General features: G+C 41.1%; 1 protein-coding gene across 1 annotated transcript in view; it reads left to right on the plus strand.

Annotated features, from left to right (window-relative positions):
* Nucleotides 1–22,282, plus strand: part of EFCAB5 (EF-hand calcium binding domain 5) — a 130,546-nt gene that overhangs the window by 92,738 nt on the left and 15,526 nt on the right. The window contains exons 16-20 of the mRNA XM_045986242.1: nucleotides 6,945–7,234; nucleotides 8,948–9,117; nucleotides 9,603–9,831; nucleotides 12,400–12,552; nucleotides 20,580–20,683. Coding sequence (XP_045842198.1) covers nucleotides 6,945–7,234; nucleotides 8,948–9,117; nucleotides 9,603–9,831; nucleotides 12,400–12,552; nucleotides 20,580–20,683 — 946 coding nt within the window. The remainder of the gene's footprint in view (nucleotides 1–6,944; nucleotides 7,235–8,947; nucleotides 9,118–9,602; nucleotides 9,832–12,399; nucleotides 12,553–20,579; nucleotides 20,684–22,282) is intronic.

Consider the following 22,282-nt stretch of genomic DNA (forward strand, 5'->3'; position numbering starts at 1 on the left):
TGTAATGGGTTAATCCCAGTAAATGAGAAGGAGAAAAGTAATGAGGAGGCAGAATCTGCTGCCAAAAATAAATTTCTGCAAGCAGGAAGAACAAATTATTCTCTCCAAGGGTAGGCTTATACAAAATGATTCCCTCTGAACACATATTGGTAGCCACCTGGCCTGAGGAGATGATTGCTGAGCTGATAACCATATGGAAGAAGAAAGGCAGATTTAGCTTCCTTAGAAAAGGAAGAAAATTCTAAATTCAAACATTAGCTAATAACTGATCAGCAAATCTTCAAATAGCTCTTTGTTGGGTTTGTTTTGTTTTGTTTTGCTCTATCCTTCTTATCTATTTCAGTGTCAAGGATTAAAAATTGGATACAAATTGGAGAAATAGGATAAAGCCACATAATTAGAAATTTCTATAAATGTTTCTGCTGGTATCCTCAAAATGCAAGTTTTTTTATATGGAAGGGACAACTTGAAACTTTTAGCCAGCCATTTTCCCTTTTTATTCCTAATACAGCCTAATCATCTGAGAAGAAATATTGCATATAAAAGCTGTAAAACATGTGATCTGCCTCTACTGTAGAATTTAATGGAATAAATAACTCTTTCCCCATTATTTCCCAAGGAATAGCTATTAAGATTTGTTGGATATATACAACTTTTAATTTTCTATTAGATCTGCCTCAATATATAAGTTTTATTTTTTTAAGTAGGCTCTACCCTCAGCGTGGAACCCAGCATGGGTCTTGAACTCCTGACCTGAGATCAAGACCTGAGCTGAAATCAAGAGTTAGACACCTAACCAACTGAGCCACCCAGACACCCCTATGTAAGTTTCCATTTAAGTAGGACATTTAACTTTCTTAAAGTTACAACATTTTGGTGATGCATTTTGTCACCAAATTCCAGAGATCTTGAACATTTAAGAACCATGTTTATTTAGAAAATCTCATTGAAAAACTCACATGGTGTTTGTATTTTTTTTTTTAAGAAACTGGAAACTGGACAAAAAAACTGCTGTTTTTTCACTCTGGAACAAGGAATCTCTTAAGAAACTACTCAGCTTTTCCTTGATTGCCATGACTTTGACATTTTTGAAGATTATAGGCTGGTTGTTTTTAGTATGTCCTTTTAGCTTGGTCTAACATTTCCTCATGATTAAATTCAGATTATTCACCTTTAGCAGAAATATCATGTAAGTGACGCTGTATTTTCTCATTGACTCTTAGCAGAAGTCCCATGATAATAATATGGTACCTGTGGAGGCTCCTCAAAAAAATGAAAAATAGAACTGCCCTATGATCGAATGATCACTCTGCTGGGTATTTACCCAAATAATACAAAAACACTAGTTCAAAAAGATATATGCACCCCTATGTTTATTGCAGCATCATTTACAATAGCCAGACTATGGAAGCAACCCAAATGTCCACTGATAGATGGATGGATGAAGAAGATGGGATATATATACACACACATATCCATACAATTGAATATTATTCAGACATAAAAAAGAATGGAATCTTGCCATTTGCAACAACATGGGTAGAACTAGAGAGTATTATGCTAAGTGAAATAGGACAGCCAGAGAAAGACAAATACCATATGATTTCACTCATCTGTGGAATTTAAGAAACAAAACAAAGGGGTGGGGGAGAAATGAATCAAAAAACAGATTCTTGACTCTAGAGAACAAACGGATGGTTAGCAGAGGGGAGGTGGGTGAGGGGATGGGGGAAATAGGTGAAGGGGATTAAAGAGTACACTTATCTTGATCAGCCCTGAGTAACATAAGGAATTGTTGAGTCACTATATTGTACACCTGAAGCTAATATAACTATGTTAACTACACTGGAATTTTTTTTTAAATGGTATCTCTCAGTCCTTGCCATTTAAAAATTACTTTTTCCCTTTATAATTAACAAATTTTTTGTGGTTGTACTCTGAAACCATAGAAATATCCCCCTTTTTTAAAGATTTTATTTTTAAGTAAATTTTAAAATATTTTTTAAGTATTTTTAAGTCCCTGCACCCAGTGTGGTGCTTGAACTCACAACCCCCAAGATCAAGTTGAATGCTCTACCGACTGAACCAGCCAGGCCCCCCCGAATCATTCCCTTTCTTGCCAAACTTCTTGTTCATTTATTATAACAATATGTATTCATGGTTTCCTATCTTACCCAATAGGCTGTGGTCCAACACTATTACTATTTATTTTAATGTTCCTATTGTCCCAGATTTGACCGATTGGGAGTCCTTTCAGTCTGGCCATGCCCTCCTCTTCCATCCAACACTGTTGTTGTTGTTGTTTTTAAGATGTTATTTATTTATTTGACAGAGAGATAGAGCCAGAGAGCACAAGCATGGGGAATAGCAGAGGGAGAGGGAGAAAGCAGGCTTCCCAAGGAGCAGGGAGCCGCATGCCGGGCTCAAACCCAGGACCCTGGGATCCTGACCTGAGCCAAAGGCAGACACTTAACCAACTGAGCCACCCAGGTGCCCCCCTCCTATATTCTATTATGAAAAATATCAGGGACACCTGGGTGGCTTAGTTGGTTAAGCATTTGACTCTTGTTTTCGGCTCAGGTCATGATCTCAAGGTTGTGAGATTGAGCCCCCTGCCAGGGTCCACATAGTCTGCTCAATCTCTCTCTCTGCCCCTCCCCTCACTCATGTGCTCACTTGTTCTCTCTCTCTCAAAAATCTTTAAAAATGTTTTCAGACATACAGCAAAGCTCAAAGTATTTTACAGTGAGCACCTATATACCCATCTCCTAGAGTCTATTAACATTTTACTACACTTCAAAAAGTATCTACTCATCTCTTTTTTTTTTTTAAAGATGTTGGTGGCATCACAATTCCGGACTTCAAGCTCTATTACAAAGCTGTCATCATCAAGACAGCATGGTACTGGCACAAAAACAGACACATAGATCAGTGGAACAGAATAGAGAGCCCAGAAATCGACCCTCAACTCTAAAGATTTTATTTATTTGACAGAGAGAGATCACAAGGAGGCAGAGAGGCAGGCAGAGAGAGAGGAAGGAACAGGATCCCCACTGAGCAGAGAGCCTGAGGCAGGGCTGGATCCCAGGACCCTGAGACCACGACCTGAGCCGAAGGCAGCGGCTCAACCACTGAGCCACCCAGGCGCCCCCAGCATGTGTATCTTTAATTAGAGTTTGATATATGTTAACAGCTTTTTTTCCTTTAAGGTAAAATTAACCACAACAAAACACACAATTTTTTTTTAGATTTTTTATTTATTTATTTGACAGACAGAAATTACAAGTAGGCAGAGAGGCAGGCAGAGAGAGAGGAGGAAGCAGGCTCCCTGCTGAGCAGAGAGCCCGATGCGGGGCTCGATCCCAAGACCCTGGGATCATGACCTGAGCCGAAGGCAGAGGCTTTAACCCACTGAGCCACCCAGGCACCCCAAAACACAAATTTTTAAGTGTACATTCACTGAGTTTTGGCAAAGCATAACTTGTGCATCCAATACTCCTATTAAGATATAGAACACAAAGTTCCCTCATGCCTCTTTCTTATGCATTCCCCATTACCAAACTACTAGGACAACCATTCTTCTGGTTGTTTTCCACTATAGATATGTTTTATCCCTTCTAATCCATATTATCCATATTTATGGACTCATTTGTATGTACACGTTTGCATAAGGCTTCTTTGACTCAGCATACTTTTTTTGAGATTCTTACACTTTGTTATATATACCAACAATTTGCTTTTTTTTCTGAATAGTATTCCATTATATGAATATACTGCAGTTTGTTAGTCCATTCTCCAACTGATAGACATTTAGACTGTTGCCTGTTCTTAGCTATTGTGAATAAAGATGCTGTAAACAATCGTGTACAAACCTTTTGTGTGAATATATGTTTTTATTTCTCTGTAATAGATACCTAGGAGTAGGATTTCTGGAATATAGGGTAGGGGTACTTTTAGCTATCTAAGAAACTGCCAGAAGGGTTCCTGTGTCCTTTTCACATGTATCTATCATGCTTTGAGCCCCTCCCTGCTTTGCACAATGAGATCTTCTAGATTCGTCTTATACTTTCCCTGCGCCCACCCAGGAATCACAAATTTCTCCAAGTAACCCTGGTTCTCTTAGTGGAGAATGGTATTGAGAGGCCAAGATCTTGGTTCTACACATGCTTATTTCTCCCAGGTCACTGCTCCCAAGTTTCTCTTGGGGAGTGTGTGTGTGTGTGTGTGTGTGTGTGTGTGTGTGTGTAAACATTCACATCTGTGCATATCTCTATAAATATCTATTAATATTTTTTAAAGATTTTATTTATTTATTTGACAGAGAGAGAGAGAGAAGTCACAAGGAGGCAGAGAGGCAGGCAGAGAGAGGGGGAAGCAGGCTCCCTGACAAACAGAGAGCCCGATGAGGGCCTTGCTCCCAGGACTCTGAGATCATGACCTGAGCTGAAAGCAGAGGCTTAACCCACTGAGCCACCCAGGCGCCCTAAATATCTATTAATATTAAAAACCATAAGTTCACAACCATACTTCCTACGCCAAAATAGTAACAGGGTTCATTCTACTTTTCTCCCTTTTTTGTAGCTCCCTTCTCTTTTGTTTTATGTATGTTTCTATCTATTTGATCAATCCCCCATATGGAACTAATCTCCCACCCCACTGTCTTCTCCCCCACACTGATGTGTTTTCCTTCTTACTACACTTAAGTTCCAACATCCTATATTAATCTACCTTCCCACAGTTTCCCTCCTTACCCTGCTCAGACTCTGACATCCCATCCCGGATCCCCCTTCCATGTGAATTTCCTCCACACATTCCTTAGGTTCTGACATTCTGTGACAAGCCATCTTTTCACATAGATCCTCTCCTCAGTCTACTCAGGCTTCTGATTCCTTATGCTGAGCTGACCTCCTACCTGGAAGTCCTCTTCATTTTTCTTGGGCCCTGATTCCCCATGCCGAACTGTCTCTCCACATGGGTACCCTCCACACTCTCTTTAGGTTCTGACTTCAAGTCAAGCTGTCCCTCCATTTGGATGCCCTTTTCACTCTGCTCAGGCCTAAATATTCCATGTGGATATCCTCTTCTTCCAGCTTGGGTTCTGAGACTCCAAGCTAAACAGCCTCTGCAGGGCCACGCTCTCCACTCAGATAGGCTGAAGATTGCCAGTCTTTTTTTTTTTTAAGATTTTTATTTATTTCTTTGAAAAACAGAAATTACAAGTAGGCGGAGAGGCAGGCAGAGAGAGAGAGGAGGAAGCAGGCTCCCTACTGAGCAGAGAGCCCGGTGCGGGGCTCGATATATAGCATGATGTCCTTTTTCTGAAGTTCACCAATAGACAAAACTAATTTAGAAGTATATTGTTTAGAAGCATACACACACACACACATACAAATAATACTATTGGGTAAATAAAAGGAAAGGACGAATAAAGCAAAAGCAAAATTTCAGAATATTGGTTGGGGTGTGGGGAGGCAGGGGATGGGACAAGGTCAGGCTATAGATGTGCTATTGGTATTTATTGTTCAGGTGTGGTAACACATTAGTAATTGTACAATTAAAAAAAAATTAAAGGTATGGATGCCGAAGTGTGCAAGGCATGGTCAGGACCATAAGCAGAATGGAGATAGGGGAGCAGTTAGATTCGGTTGTACAACATAGTGGTTCAGCGTCTGCATACATTCTGCTCTGCTCACCCCAAGTGTAGCTATCATCTGTCACTGAATGTGGTAGGACGTCGAACCAGGGAATTGCATGATGCAAGTTGTGTTTCATTTTTGCCTGTTACTATCTTTTTATTACGTATTGTTTAGAATAGTGGGGGGGGGGGTGTTTATGATTATTTAAATGCCAAAAAAAAAAAGCCCTAAGTTTGACTTCGTGCCTTGGAGGCTCATTCTAGTTGTATGTTATTTATTTATTTAAAAAATGTTTGGTATATAGTTGACACACAATATTACATTAGTTTCAGGTGTACAGCATAGTGATCCAACTTCATACGTTATGTTATGCTCACCTCAAGTGTAGCCACTATCTGTCACCATACAACACTATTACAGTATCATCGACTATATTCCCTATGCTATGCCTTTTATTTCTGTGACTTATTCATTCTACAACAAGAAGTCTATGTCTCCCCCTCCCCTTCACCCTTTCTGTCCATTCCCCTATACCTTCCCTCTGGCCACCATCAGTTTGTTCTCTGTATTTAGAGGTCTGATTATGCTTTTTTTGGTCACAAGTTGTGTTTTAATTTAATTTTATAAATATGTATTGAGCCTTACTCTTAGTAATCTAATTATGTATAAAATGATTAATACTGGTTTGGGATTATGGTAATAGGAATGGAGAGAAATGGAAACAAGATATATTGTCAAAGGCTAACAAGATAGGATTAAGTGGCCTATTGGATATGGGAGGTAAAAAGTAGGGAGGAGTCAAAGTTGACCCTGGTGTTTCCCCCACTGCTGAGTGTGGTAGAGTTAAAAAACAAAACAGAGGGGCACCAGGGTGGCTCAGTTGATTAAGCGTCCAACAGCTGATTTGGGTTCAGGTTATGATCTCAAGGTTGTGAGATCAAACGCCACATCCAGTTGGGTGTGGAGCCTGGTTAAGATTCTCTGTCTCCCTCTTCCTCTGCCCCTCCCCCCACTCTCCTCTCCCTCTTTCTCTGTCTCTCAATCTCTCAAAAAATAAAAAATAATTTAAAATAATAATTTTTTTTAAAAGCAAAACAGAAACAGGGAAGATGACACAGGACATCTTGAACTCAATACAGGAAGTCACTGTAGGTGTTCTGTTGGGCTTTGAGTTGCCTTTGAGATACCTGGTTTTCCATGGTGAGCAGTTGTCAGGGGCTTCAGTCAGCTATAAAAGAGGAATGAAAATTTCCCCCATAGATAAATGAAGCTTTGATTAGTTCTTGGTTTTATGTTTATGTCTTTTAGCCAAACTACACATCCAATTTCCAAAGCCACACCCTGACCAAGAAGTGAGGTTGTCTTTAAAACAGTTTCAGAAATACATAGAATTGGTTGTATCTGAACTCAGAGGCAATGAAGATCATGTTCTGGAAAGTGTTGTGGAGTTTCTGATGAATACTTTAGAAAGGAGCCACACTGAGAATTTGAGGAATTGTGCCAGACGGAAGTGGCTATACCAGATCCAACGTGCTGCAGAGACAAGCGGGGTGTCCTTGGAACCAGTGTACATGGAGACTTTTAATGCCCTCACGCAGGTAGGTTTTACTAAGGTGATATATAAGAGGAGAAACGTCCTCATAGTAGGGGATGCTCAATGGTTGCACAGGGAGCACTTGACATTCTCTTGAAAAATCACTGGGTACTGCTATAGAGGTTGCATTCATTCCCAAACGTCACAATGACCCAAAGCCTAGGAAAGAGGCAACTGGAAGGATTGTAGGTTGGGAACGTAGAAGTAGAGAGGAAAGATATAAAAGACAGAATCATGTCTTGTGATTCCTAATTTCATTTGTGCTGAGCGTCAAATAAGATTAGAGCAGAAAATAGACTAATATTGAAAAAATACCCGTAAGGAGATGTGCAGGCACTTCAAGCCACATTTCCTTTGCATGATGTTTCAGGAGTTGGTTTCAAAAAGTACTATTTAAATCATAAAGTCATTATAAAGGAGGATCCAACATCACACAATATTTCATAGCACTGCCTAGAAACACACGGATACTATTATAGAATCTTATAGAATCGTGTCACTTAAAACACATGCCTCTGATGGGACCACTGCCCACAGCTTTGCCATCCTCTCCAAGACTCCCAGCTGGCTGCTCCTCCCAGGCAGAAATAGCATGGCTATCTTCTATATATGTCACAGATTCCACTAGTCCAGGGAACCTGGAGTCACACTGCAACACTTAAAGGACTCATTTACTGAATGGCTGAATTATCCAGTGTAGTTTGAAATGGTGTGCCCAGGAGCACTGATCTAGACTGAGAGAAAAGACTGATCTAGAAAAGAGGTTATTACTCCAACTTGCTTCAGAGATCTGTGGTACATTTTTGTTAGTTACTCTATAGATCTTTTATGTAGAAAAGACAGAATAAAGGCAGAGGGGGAAAAAAAGAAAAGAGACCTAAATATATAGAAAGAGGAGACAAAGATCAAGGAAAGCTTCTTTCATGTCCCCAACTTATAGACATGCTCAATATATGTGTTAACACATAGTGTTGTTAATAACATCATAATATCTTAGGTACAGAGAATTTTCAGATATTTGAATTCGAAAGAGTGGTTGCATAAAGTCTGCAGTCTGGGGCCCCAAGAAATTTTTTCTCAACATAAGTCAAATGTCATAGCCAAACTATGTTAAGAATTCCTTGAGAGCATTTTTTTCTACATTCACTTCATAATAGATGGTGAAAATCTACTCAAGAAATGAGTGAAATGAAGCCATATTCTTGCCCTAGTCCTCCAAAATAAATCTTTAACTGAAGCCCAGACAATATGACTATAAAGGGATCCAAGTTTTAAACTTCTAAATTTGAGTAAGAAGAGAGATTTTTTTAAAAGATTTTATTTATTTGACAGAAAGAGACACAGCGAGAGAGGAAACACAAGCAAGGGGAGTGGGGGAGGGAGAAGCAGGCTCCCTGCTGAGCAGGGAGCCCAATGTAGGGCTCGATCCCAGGATCCTGGGCTCATGACCTAAGCTGAAGGCAGATGCTTAACAACGGAGCCACCCAGGCACCCCCTATTTTTTTTTTAAGTAAACCAGTTTAGTTGACATAAAATAAATTGATTCCACTCATTAAGACTCAGATTTGGGAGACAGCTGTGGTGCCAGCCTTTTCCCCACTGCCCATGAATGGTAATTATTGGGGTCAGATGCTCAAACAGGCTAACGAAGAGGCATGATTAAAATAATAGCTCTTTGGCTATTGGCAAATACGTGGTCAGAAACATTTTGCCATAGGACGCTGAAGCCCATGGGAATAAGAAGATCAGTGCTCACATTTCCCTCTTAGAAGAAAACCTACTACTGCCTGACAGAGGGCAAGTTCTGTTGAGGAACGTAGCTTGTACATTAGATGATGCTCCATTTGTACTGAACAAAGTGCTCTACCGGGACATGGAGGGAATCAGGTAAGAATTTATGAGGATGTTGGTTTTACCCTTCTAAAAAAATAATTCCCTTTCTGAAGTAAATGAGAATTGAAATCGTAGTTAGCTGCCCACTAGAGAAATGCCTCAGGTCACCAATGCTCCTGGAGTGGGAGGTGATGGGTTGTTAGTCTTGAGTAATTTCACCTGGTCACTTCTAGCACTCACTCCCAGGCACTCTGGGACTCTGGGACTCTGCTTCACAACATCAGCACCATTAATTCTGCCTGCTTTATAAGTTATATCTCCGGCACCCTGTTTTATATGGGCTTACCCTGTTATGATCTAAGCTCAATTTTTAAGTCTTTTTTCTCAAGTCAGACTCTCCAAAACAGCAATTTCATGAGTCCACTTCTCTGACATACAATCCCAATAATGACGAATGGAGAATTTATTTAATTTCCTGCACAGTTTCATCTAAAGCCTTTCCTGGGTCTTTCTACCATCTTCACGTTCCTATTCCTCAGCTTTACAGTAGTGGATGAAGGAAAGCCAATACACGTACCCCAAGTTCAGCACCATGGGAACATCTTTTTCTGGAACACTTCCGTCAAGAAGAGTGATCAAAATGGATCATTCCTGGCTCTGCCTCTTCAGGATGCACATATGAGGATCTTTGGGGTCATGGCTGTTGACACCCTAAAAGATCCCCAAAAAATTAACATCTTCGTACCTCATGAGATCAGATTCTATCAGGTAAGTCATGGAGGAATTCTTCAAGAACAATGGTAGGATTGCCTCTCCTTCTATGTTTTTTAAAAACAAAACCTAAAACCAGATGAGAGTAAAGCTGTATATATAGATAGTGTCATCCTACTGTTCCTGTTCACTATGTGTATCTGTTTTCAGAGAGGTTCCCCATTACACATGGAAGAACCCTCAGCCTCAGTTGCCCATCTATGCCTCAGTCTCTCTGGAGAGATTGCTAATACGTGTCCCACTGCACTAATCATAGGAAGAGCATTTTATGCTGTAGGACTGAAACCCAACCATTAGACTACGAATTAAGACCCACAAAGTAGGAATGAGCCTTGAAAAGGTACACATTTATGTTTTATTAATAGGGAACCTAGAAATCTTTTACTTACCACAAATGCAAATCTTTTACTTACCATGGCTCTTGGTTTGATGTGATGTTGTGATTTTTGAGAATGAAGAATGAATGAAAAAGCCTAAATGTGTCTTGAGTATGCATGTTTTCTAATTAGATCACAGAAAAGATGGGCACTTTTAAGGCAATAACTGGACGATTTCTACAAGCATTTTAATTTGGTTTTATGAATAGGAATTGCAAAGAAGGAAGATTGAAAGCCTTTATGGAGGCGATCGCCTGAGATATAGCAGCAATCAGGAACTTGCTAGGCTTTTTTTTTTTTTGATATTTAAACTTTATTTTATTTTTTCACTGTTCCAAGATTCATTGTTTATACATCACACCCAGTGTTCCATGCAATATGTGCCCTCCTTAATACCTACCACTAGGCTAGGCTTTTATCACTCATTCTCCTCTAAGCCCCTGGCCCTTTATGTTTATTTACCAGGATTTAAAATTTTCTCTTCCTGGGGCACATGGATGGCTCAGTCACCTGAGCGTCCCACTCTTAGCTTCGGTTCAGGTCATGATCTTGTGGTCATGGGATCAAGCCCCACGTGAGGCTCAGCGTGGATGGAGTCTGCTTGAGATTCTCTCCTTTTCCCTCTGCCTTTCCCCCTGCTTACACTTTCTCTCTCACAAATAAATAATAAAATCTTTAAAAATAAATAAATAAAATTTTCTCTTCCTGTTTACTGGATGTATAATTGAGGAATGTGGTAGAACCTTTTTCTCTGGACATCTGTTTAATAATACTCACTCTCATTGGACCTAAGAATGATGTGAAGGTATTCAAAAAAGACGAAGGAGAATGGAGTTATTGGTGGGGGAATTACAGATAGCCTTGTTAGAGAACATGTCAGAATGAATTTTTTTTTAAGATTTTATTTATTTATTTGACAGACAGAGATCACAAGTAGGCAGAGAGGCAGGCAGAGAGGAGGGGGGATAAGCAGGCTCCATGCTGAGCAGAAACCCTGATGCAGGGCTCAATCCCAGGACCCTGAGATCATGACCTGAGCTGAAGGCAGAGGCTTAACCCACTGAGTCACCCAGGCACCCCTCAAAATGAATTTTAAATTGACTCTCTTACACTGCCTGGGCTCACAGTGTTACTTAGCTCCTGGGACACACTGTTGCTGCTCTCCTAAGTACAAGGGTGGGAGGTATGTTGTATCCCGTAACAACCAATACAGTGCCTCTGACACAGAGTAAGGAGTTAACATTTATGCTTTCAATAAAACACCGAGACATGTCCAGGAATTACATTGATCTCTAGGTCAATGTAGTTGACCATTTGTGTTTGGGACTTTGTTTCATTTCATGCCAAGAATGAAGTAACATTGTGAAAATGAAGTATTATGTGAAAAAAAAAAAGACTCTCCAGCCCCTGGAGGTAAAGGCTCCTGGGTGACTCTGAGATGCCTTGGGTCCTATTATAAAATTCACATAGTTTTGAAGAATTTGTGGTTTCTAGAGTCTATTTTATTATTATTATTTTCATCATCATAATCATCATCATCAGCCAAGCAGAGACAGACAACAACCATACGGTTTCACTCATATGTGGAACATAAGGAATTATGCAGAGGACCACAGGGGAAGGGAGGGAAAACTGAATGGAAAGAAATCCTAGAGTGTCTTGACAACAAGACAACAGATGGGTTTTAAGGACTTCCTATCCCTTCTCTGTGGAACAGGATTTTTTTATGTCTATGAGAAGACTGTATAATCTGACATGTTGCAGGCCTTGGAACAGAGCAGAGCCTGTACTACCAATCTGATGACAGAAGCCGCATAAAAATCCTATCAAGGGAGCTCCTACCCATCTGCCCAAGGCTGGCATTAGGTCCTGGATTTGAAATATTTTTCTTCATTTCAAACTTTACCTTGTTCTTCTGACTCTGTTCTCTGACGATACATACCACAGATTTCACTGGATGATTATCAGGAAACATAAATTGTGTGGGTCTTACAGTAGATCTCTCCTTACACCTTTGATTTCTTGAGATCTTTTCTGTGTAGTAGAATCTGGAACACTGCTTTTTGAGAACTGATGAGTGATTTGTTGGAAATAGATTATCATTAATTTTATAAGATAATCCAATTGATGCCTTAATTACTTTGTTAGTTTAAAAAGAAAAGACAATAAAAATGTTCTGTCTCTCCAGGGTGTCGCCAATGTCTTCAGCACTGCCTATCATTATGTGCACAGCAGGGAGCATATCCTGCATGTCGTGATCACAGGCATTGGCTGGCTCTGTGACCTCACGTCTGATATTACCACAATCACGACATACTTCACTGAGCCGGGCCCAACGCAGGTAGGCAAGGTTGGGCAGTGTTAGAACTCCAGCAGTGTTTCTAGATATTCTTGTCTTGCTAATATTTTTTTTTAATTTTTATTTACTTATTTGAGAGAGAGAGAGAGAGCACAGAGGGAAAGGGAGAGGGAGAAGCAGATACCCTGCTGAGGAGGGAGCCTGAGTGGTACTCAATCCCAGGACCCTGAGATCATGACCTGAGCCAAAGGCAGATGCTTAATCAACTGAGCCACATAGGCACCCCCATCTTGCTAATATTTTAAAATTTGGGGCACCTGGGTGGCTCAGTCGTTAGGCGTCTGCCTTCGGCTCAGATCATGAACCCTGGGTTCCTGGGATTGGGCCCCATATCGGGCTCCCTGCTCCACGGGAAGTCCACTTCTCCTGCTCCCATTCCCCCTGTTTGTGTTTCCTCTCTCGCTGTGTCTTTCTCTGTCAAATAAATAAATAAAATCTTTTTTAAAAAACATATTTAGTTAGCTATTAAGCCAACTGGGGACGTATTTCCCATAATCCCAGCTTAAGAGCCTTGCTTGTGAGTGGCAAAAGTCCATCTCAAACTGCCTTGGGCAGAAAAGGGAATTGATTGACTCATGTGACCAAAATGAAGGACAGGAGTCGGGCTGGCTTCCAGGATAACCAGAACCAGGAATTCGATACCATCAGGGCTCTCTCTTGTTCTTCCTCTCTGAAATCCTCACGTCTGCTTCCCTCCATACTTCGGCTTGGTCCTTCCAGCTCAAGATAGGCTCTCTCCTCAGAGCAAGCCGGATGCTTAGTAACTAAAAAAGAATCTTTCCTTCTTGTTTCAATTTGGAAAACCCAAGAGAGATCTTCTTGGTCTATCCTGAGATATGCCTCCCTAGCCAGGGGCAGGGGGTGGAGGAGTTTACAGTAACTGGCAGCCCCCACCAGAATCATATGGGTGATGTGGGAAGGGATGAGGCTCTGGAGTTTGGAAGGACATAATTACATCACACCAGTTAAAAAAAGGCCTGTCTCTAATGTAATGAGTCTTCACCAAATGTTTATTTTGCTTCTTTACACTTTCTTCCCCCAAGGTTTTATTTAACTTTCAGCTCATTAGCATACAGTGCAATATTAGTTTCAGGTGTAGAATTTAGTGATGCCTCACTTATATATACAACACCTGGTGCTCATCACAACAAGCTCCCTCCTTACTACCCATCACCTATTTAGCCCATTCGGCATATCACCACCATCCCCCAGCAGCCCACCTCCCCTCCAGCAACATCGTTTGTTCTGTATTGTTAATAGTCTATTTCTTGGTTTGCCTCTCTTCGCACCCCCCACACTTTATTTTATTTATTTAATTTTTTTCAGATTTATTTATTTAGGAGAGAGAGAGAGAGAGCAGGGGGAGGGACTGAGGGAAAGAGCATACTAAAGCGACTCCTCGCTGAGCCCGGAGCCCAATGTGGGGCTCGATCCCAGGACCCTGAGATCATGACCTGAGCTGAAATCAAGTGTCCGCCACTCAATGGACTGAGCCACCCAGGAGCCTCTACACTTCATTTTAATGTTAGGATTTTGCATGTAGTGAGAATGGATGGAAAGGCACCTTCCTTTTAAGAAGGCTAAAGAGTCCAGTATGTTGCCTGATCATGTGGTGGCAGCAGCTTGGTTGTCTCTCAGTCGCCTGGCTGGCCTCCCACATGTGCCTCTCCCCTTCTCTCCAGGCTCCTTTCTTCTCTGAGTGGCTGGACCAAGCTGATGAGCCCTCAGCCAAAGAGCAGAATCACAGAGCAAACAGAGTGCAGAGGTGGAGAACTCCTAGTTATGGGTGCTGCTTCCGGGGGTGGGGTAGGAAAGGGAAGCCCCCCGCCTCAGTGTGTGGGGGTGAGGGCTGAAGACCATTCAGTGTTGGGGCAGACCACCAGGTCTGATAGGCCACAGTCATAGTGTGGGATCTGGGGAGGATTTGACTTGGCCAGTGTCCATACTTAGGAAGAGTCCGTTAGGGCCTCAAGGGAAATGATAACTAGAGCACCATGAAGAAAAGTTAAAATCATCCACAGCAGTCAACCAAAAGCATGGCCTCTCAGGGCATGTAGTTTCCATGGTCACAATGATGTGGACAAGATCACTAGAGTCACTATCCTTCTGATTCATGTTAGAGAGATGAAGAAGACCATCCCCAAGGTGGGGAAGAGGAGGACCACTCAGGAAATTCAAATCATCTTAGGTGTACACTTGTGCTATTTATTATCAATAATAAGGATTATTATTTAAAAATAATAAACCCCAAAGCACCTATGCTTTACTATTTCTTTGCAGTCCCAAACTTGTTAAATGGGTAACTGTAATCAACAGAATAATGGCTACCCCCCAAAGATGTCCATTTCCCAATTTCTGGAACCTGGGAATGTGTTACTGTAGTGCAAGAGGGACTTTGCAGATGGGATTCAGATGAAAGGTCTTGAGATAGAGAAATGATCCTGGATTACCCAGGTGGTCCCAATGTAATCACCTAAGTCCTTAAAAGCACAGAACCTTGTCTGGCTGTGGTCCCTAAGAGATGCAAGTTTGGAAAAGGAAGCAGAGAGATGGCATTGGGGGAGGGATGGGACACCTGTTGCTGGTTCTGAGATGTGCGGGGCTATGTATAAAGACTGAAGTCTCTGGGAACTAGGGGCAGCCCCCATCTTAATAGCCACCAGGGAAACCAAGACCTCAGTCTCTTATTTCCCTGAGGTCTTGAAAGGAACAAGTGGCTAATGTGTGTGCCCCTTTTGTTATCTGCAGTCCTATCACTAGACTTTTTGAAAACAAGCAAATGCCAGAGATTAGTCAGTGACTGCTGCTTTCTACTTCATCACATTTCTTTTCTAAAGCAATACGGACTTTCTGCTTGAATGAGAGGCAAGGAGGAAGAGACCATCAGGAGGAAGAAAAACACAATACCGCAAGTCATATTTCACATCTCATCATACATGACAGAAAGCAAGTTTTTTCCTACCTCAGTTTCAAAAATGCTGTTACTCTGCCCAGGACATTCTCCCCATTTCACCCTGTGTCACCTTTAGGTTCTACATGAAACAAGCTACAAACATGGCCAAGGAACCTAAGTTTTTTTGTTTTTATTTTTTTGAAGATTTTATTTATTTATTGGACAAACAGAGATCACAAGCAGGCAGAGAGAGAGGAGGAAGCAGGCTCCCCGCCGAGCAGAGAGCCCAATGTGGGGCTATATCCCAGGATCCTGAGATCATGACCTGAGCCGAAGGCAGAGGATTTAACCCACTGAGCCACCCAGGCACCCCAGTTTTTTTTTTAACAAAACAGAAAATTGTATGGTTTTTTTAATAAGAACGCCACTTTTAAACTTAGAATGTCTTCCAAAAATTATTCATAAATTTAACAAAACTCTAAGAAAAATCCCTAAATGATTTTTTTAAATTTATTTATCTGACAGAAATCACAAGTAGGCAGAGAGGCAGGCAGAGACAGAGAGAGGAGGAAGCAGGCTCCCCACCGAGTAGGGAGCCTGATGTGGGGCTCGATCCCAGGACCCTGGGATCATGACCTGAGCCGAAGGCAGAGGCTTTAACCCACTGAGCCACCCAGGTGCCCCCCAAAATGATGTTTTTAATTGACCAAATGATTTTAATTTTCATCTGGAGAAATAAATAAGTGTATGAGCATAGCTGAGAGAAGGAGGAATGAGAGGGAATTTACAGTCTTGATCCGGGGAAGAATGGCTAAACCCTCACCACAGGTTGAAACGATTAAATCCAGGCTGCTAAATTGATGACATAATAAGGTAGAACTTCTTGCACCAAAATTATAGACAAAATAAGTTTTTAAAAATAAAGTTGGGGGGTGGAATTGCCACATATTTAGCAAAGTGTTAACAGTGTTCTACACAAATCAGTAAGATTTAAGAAAAAAATCCAAAAGAAAAATAAGCAAAAGACAAGTCTACTACAAAAAAATTGGGGTGGTGCACTTGGGTGGTTCCATTGGTTGAGTGTCTGCCTTTGGCTCAGGGTCCTGGGATGGAGTCCCACGTTGGGCTCCCTGCTCAGCGGGGAGCCTGCTTCTCCTTCTCTCTCTGCCCGCTCCCTCAGCTTGTGCTTTCTCAAATAAATAAATAAAGTCTTGAAAAAAAAATTTTTTAAAGCCTGCTCAATAAACATGGAAAAAATGTTCTTATAATGAAATAAATACAAAGTTAAGTAAAAGTTAGCTTTTACCTACTAAATTGAAAACGATTTTTAAATTATAATTGGAAATGCCTTTTAGACTCTAAGTGGAGATACTAAATAGGTAGTTGAATATATGAACTAGTGTTTGGGAAGAAATCCAGCCTAGCAAATAAATAGTGTTTAAAACCACGAGGGATACCTGGGTGGCTCAGTCGGTTAAGCATCTGCTTTGGGCTCAGGTCATGATCCCAGAGTCCAGGGATCAAGTCCCACATCGGGCTTCCTGCTCAGAAGGGAGCCTGCTTCTCCCTCTGCCTGATGTTCCCCTGTTTGTGCTCAACCTCTCTCTCCCTCCATCTCACTTTGACAAATAAAATCTTAAAAAAACAAAACAAAACAAAACATGGGATTGGGTTATACAACATCATGAATGTATTTCGTGCCACCAAATTGTACACTTTTAAATGGTTTAATGCTAATATTATGCTAGGTATATTGTAACATAATAACCAAAAACAAAAACAAAACCATGAGACTAGATGGAATAACCAAGGGAATGAGTGAGGCTAGGGGGAAAAAAAAAAGCCTAAAGTCCAAGCCCTGAGACAGTCAAGTGTTTGGAATCATTGTGGCTCAAAATTAAATTGGCTTTGGGGCGCCTGGGTGGCTCAGTTGGTTAAGCGACTGCCTTCAGCTCAGGTCATGATCCCAGAGTCCTGGGATCGAGTCCCGCATCGGGCTCCCTGCTCCTTGGAGAGTCTGCTTCTCCCTCTGACTTTCTCCCCTCTCATGCTGTCTCTCATTGTCTCTCTCTCAAATAAATAAAATCTTTAAAAAAAATTAAATTGGCTTTGACCTACTATATGAAAAATATTTTGCCTTTTGTATCCTGACCCTTGACAAACACACACACACACACACACACACACACACACACACACACACACACATAGAGGTACACTCTTAAAATAGAAGTTTTACAAAACAATACCTACCTTAACTATGTGATGTTTTCGGATACTTTCTCTTTTGTTTTACTTCATTTAAAAAAAAAAATGTTTGTTGGGTGCCTGGGTGGCTCAGTGGGTTAAGCCTCTGCCTTTGGTTCAGGTCATGATCTCAGGGTCCTGGGATCGAGTTCCGCATCGGGCTCTCTGCTCGGCAGGGAGACTGCTTCCTCCTCTCTCTCTCTGCCTGCCTCTCTGACTACTTGTGATCTCTGTCTGTCAAATAAATAAATCTTAAAAAAAAAATTTTGTCAAAAGAGGAAAAAAGCACAGAGGATAAATACAAAATAATGTGTAATGCGTGAGGTAAGAATGAATAGATGGTAGGATACCCACTTTCCAAAAGTTCATGTTTGGCCACTTCTCTTTTACAAAAGACCCTCATTAGTATCTGTTTTTTTTCTGACCCACAGAAATCCAATGAGAATTTTTGCTTTTATGAAAAAAGGTAAAAAGTGAAAATAGGGTTTAGCGTTTGTTTTGCAGTGAGCCCCCAGAGCCAGAAGAGAGACCCCATCAGCCTCTCTTCAACCCCCCCACCACACTCAGCATCTCAGCATCAAGCCGCCACACCTTTGAACTGTGTTTGTGAGCATCTGTGCTTTATCTCAATTTATTTTGTGCATCCATTAGCAAGATGAGTTGTAAGGTATCAGAAAGGCCTAAGAGAGGTTATTTGGGGAGTCCAGGAATGCTCAAAAACGTTTCTGTATAAATTAATAGTAACTGCTTCTTCACTTTACACTGTTTTAGCTCATGAAAGGTTTCCTACTTTCAGATAGTGGGGCAAACCTGTATTGGAAAAGTGAGGAGGAAAAAAATAACAAGCCAGTAGCAGAAGAAAGAAAATGGGGGATACTACCATTGCAGCCCTTTTCTCTAAACAGTTTCCTAGAAAATCTTAACTAGAGTGGGTATCTCACAAGTGAATAATACTGAGGCACTTGATGAATTTATATTTTCTTGGTCCAAGTAAAAGTAAATTAAAAGCTTATTTTGAGGCATATTCTTTATGAAGCCCTTATTATCGTATTGTGTTCCCAGTCTTAACAGAAGTGGCCGAACGGACACAATTTGGGGGGAAGAGGTGGAAACAGGAGAGGAATTGTCTAGTTTGGACTAAAGATTTAAACTTAGGAACATAGTCACAGTGAGATTCTTAAAAAATCCTATTAGTCTAGTATATATAAAACCCAATAACGAGTCATGGAAGAAATAAATTAGGAAAAGTTAGATGCTGAATTGCCAACATCAGAGAACCTTTCCAGATTCTCTGTTGAGAATATTTTTCATCTAAACAGTTTGGGTGAACACTTGAGGTCATGACGAGAGGAAGCTCCACACTACGAAGCCATTGTTCCCCAGAGCACCATTCATCATGCTGTCCCTATGGAGCTTGTTATCACAGTTTCCCTTTTAATCAAAGGATTTTTTAAAGGTGGACATAAAAAATGCTTTTTAGGGGTTGCTGGGTGACCCAATCGGTTATGCATCTGCCTTTGGCTCAGGTCATGATCCCAGGGTCCTGGGATCGAGCCCCATGTCAGGCTCCCTGCTCAGCGGGGAGCCTGCTTTTCCCCCTGCTTGTGCTCTCTCTCTGTCAAAAAACAAAAACAAACCTTTTTATTTCTTCCAATTGAATTCGTCTTTTCTACAGTTTAGTATATTTTACAGGATATGTTAATCTTACTTTCTTATAAATAATCTCTACCAAAAAAAGTTGGTCACGACTCATTCCAAACTCATCAAATTGTATCCATCAAATATGTGCAGTTTTTTGTATATCCATGATACTCCAATAAAGCTGTTTTCTAAAGGCACTAAAATGGAGTGTCTGGGTGACTCAGTCAGTTAAGCATCCAACTCTTGATTTTGAATCAGGTCATGATCTCAGGGTCGTGAGATGGAGCCCCCATGATGGGGGGCTGCTTATGAGTCTCTCATTCTCCTTCTGCCCCTCCCTACTTGCATGCACACTTTCTCTCTCTCTTAAAAAAAGGGGAGGCATTAAAATATTTTCATAACCCATAGTTAGATTATAATCTATAGTTCAAAAACCTCTTAGGGTGCCTGGGTGGCTCAGTTGGTTAGGCGACTGCCTTCAGCTCAGGTCATGGTCCTGGAGTCCCGGGATTGAGTCCCGCATCAGGCTTCCAGCTCCATGGGGAGTCTGCTTCTCCCTCTGACCTTCTCCCTTCTCGTGCTCTTCTCTCTGTCTTTCAAAAAAATATATAAAATCTTAAAAAAAAAAAAGCTACAAAAACCTCTTAGAGGTGAGGAAGACAAAGAAGCAGCAAGAAATAGAAAAGTGGTTGGGGGAGAACCAGGAGTCCCCAATTTGGGATAAGTGGTGTCCCAAAGGCTAAGTGAATAAAGCATGTCAAGAAGGAAATTGTTCACTGAGTCACATGCTGCTACAGCAGAAGATGATGATTAGGGTTTGATTGATGGATTTCACAATAAGGGAGTCACTGGTGACCTTGACCAAGGTAGTTTTGATGAGATGGTAAAGACAAAGACCTCAGGGGAGAATATTTTTTACTGTTCTTATTTTCCTTGGACTTTTCTGTATTTTCCAAATGTTTTATAATGCACTCTTCACATTAAAAATATGGTTTTATCACAATTATAAAAAAAGTTTGTGCATCTTAAAAAATGTTGTAATTTGAAAATTTTCTCTCGTGAATGCCTCATTCTTAAAGGTACTAAGTAAGACATCCCATTACTTCAAGCCAGAGATCATCTTAAGTTTCCCAATTTTTTTTCCCGTTTTTCTGTTCCCAAAGCCTTTAATGGGAAAATGAGGTCTAATGATTCCTCTCCGTGTTTGAAATCTCTTCCTCTTTTCAAGGATTCAGACTATGTTTTACGCAATATGATGGTTACCAGGCACCTGGGTCTAACAGAAATCCACAGGAACCCCCCTACAATCTTCAGGAAGACATGCATCTTCAGGTATGAAAGATATCTTCATGTCTGTTTTATCTGTCTGCCAAAACACATCCCCGTTGTGTGTTAGTAGCTCTGAGAGACACAGCGTTTGCCTATTATTAGTATACACCTGAATACTATTCTAATTGGGTTTTCAGGGAAAAATTCCTGTCTGCGTGGGATGTGTTAACTCCTTTCCCTTCCAGTCCTTTTGAAAACAGATTTCACTGGCATTTTATATTGCCTGGTTTTTTTTAAAAGATTTTTTATTTATTTATTTGACAGAGAGATCACAAGTAGACAGAGAGGCAGGCAGAGAGAGAGGGGAAAGCAGGCTCCCTGCCGAGCAGAGAGCCCGATGCGGGACTCGATCCCAGGACCCTGAGATCATGACCTGGGCCGTAGGCAGCGGCTTAACCCACTGAGCCACCCAGGCGCCCCTATATTGCCTGTTTTTAAGCATGATAGTGTTTTATTTTCTACGCTTTTCTTATAAACAAGGAATTCAACAAAAACCCCAGGATTGTGAAAAAACACACCCACGTCACTTATCAAAGCTCATCCTCTTAATGTTAACAAGCCTGTGAACGTGTGTTTTTTATTTAAAAAGACAGGCTGGACAAAGGTAGGGAAGAGGATATGGTCTTTAATAAGTACCCAGTCCAGATTCCTTCAAATGCCTTTCATCTGGGGGACGCAGGGTGCACAAACTGTGGACAGGTGCAAAACAGACCTTAATGAAGGACACGTATTGCAAAAGGGACAAGAAGTCGGTGTAGCTGACTGGAAAGTAATCTAGCTCCGTTCAGGAGGCTGATTTGACATTTAAATGCATGTTTTAATTACAAGATTTAAATACAAGATTTAATTAAATCTTAATTTGGCCTCATACCTGACTGTTCACTCAGGTTTAAGCTCTTTTCCACATAGTTATTCCTTGCTGTGGTCAAAAGCTTTAGGAGAGTCTTTTTAACCCCCAGACTCATAACCTTTCATTCCTCTGCATAACTTAGAACAGGTGTCTTTGGAGGAACTTTGTTGACCAATCAGCTTTATGGTTGTGCCTAGAAAGTTTAGGGTGATGCGTCACTACTGTGGTTCTCATTAAGGCACAAAGTGGTAGCTCAGCAACAGGAAGGGGTGGGAACAGCAAAAAAAAAAAAAAAAAAAAAAGACATAATATTACCTGGCATTATAGGATTACTATTATGAACCATAAATGTGCCTTTTGAGGCTATGCAAAGCACCAACATTTTTCAGATACCTCAGAAGAATGACATCTTAATATCAATGTAGATTGGGAAGGGGGAGGGCACCCGGGTGGCTCAGTCGGTTAAGTGTCTGCCTCCGGCTCAGGTCATGATCTCGGGGTCCTAGGACCGAGTCCCGCATGGTGCTCTCTGCTCAGCAGGGAGTCTGCTTCTCCCTTTCCCTCGGTGCCTTCCCTCTCTCTCAAATAAATAAAATTTAAAAAAAAATAAAAGATTGGGAAGGTGAGAGAGGAGATGTGTCTATACCTCACTACAGAGGGAAGCAGCTACTACATTTCAATGAGAATCTCAGGCCCCTGGATGGAGCAGTTCCGTTGATGCCCTACCCAGAGCCCTAATGCACCTCTTGCCA

The sequence above is a fragment of the Meles meles genome, chromosome 18 (assembly GCF_922984935.1).
Source record: "Meles meles chromosome 18, mMelMel3.1 paternal haplotype, whole genome shotgun sequence".
Classification (NCBI taxonomy): domain Eukaryota; kingdom Metazoa; phylum Chordata; class Mammalia; order Carnivora; family Mustelidae; genus Meles; species Meles meles.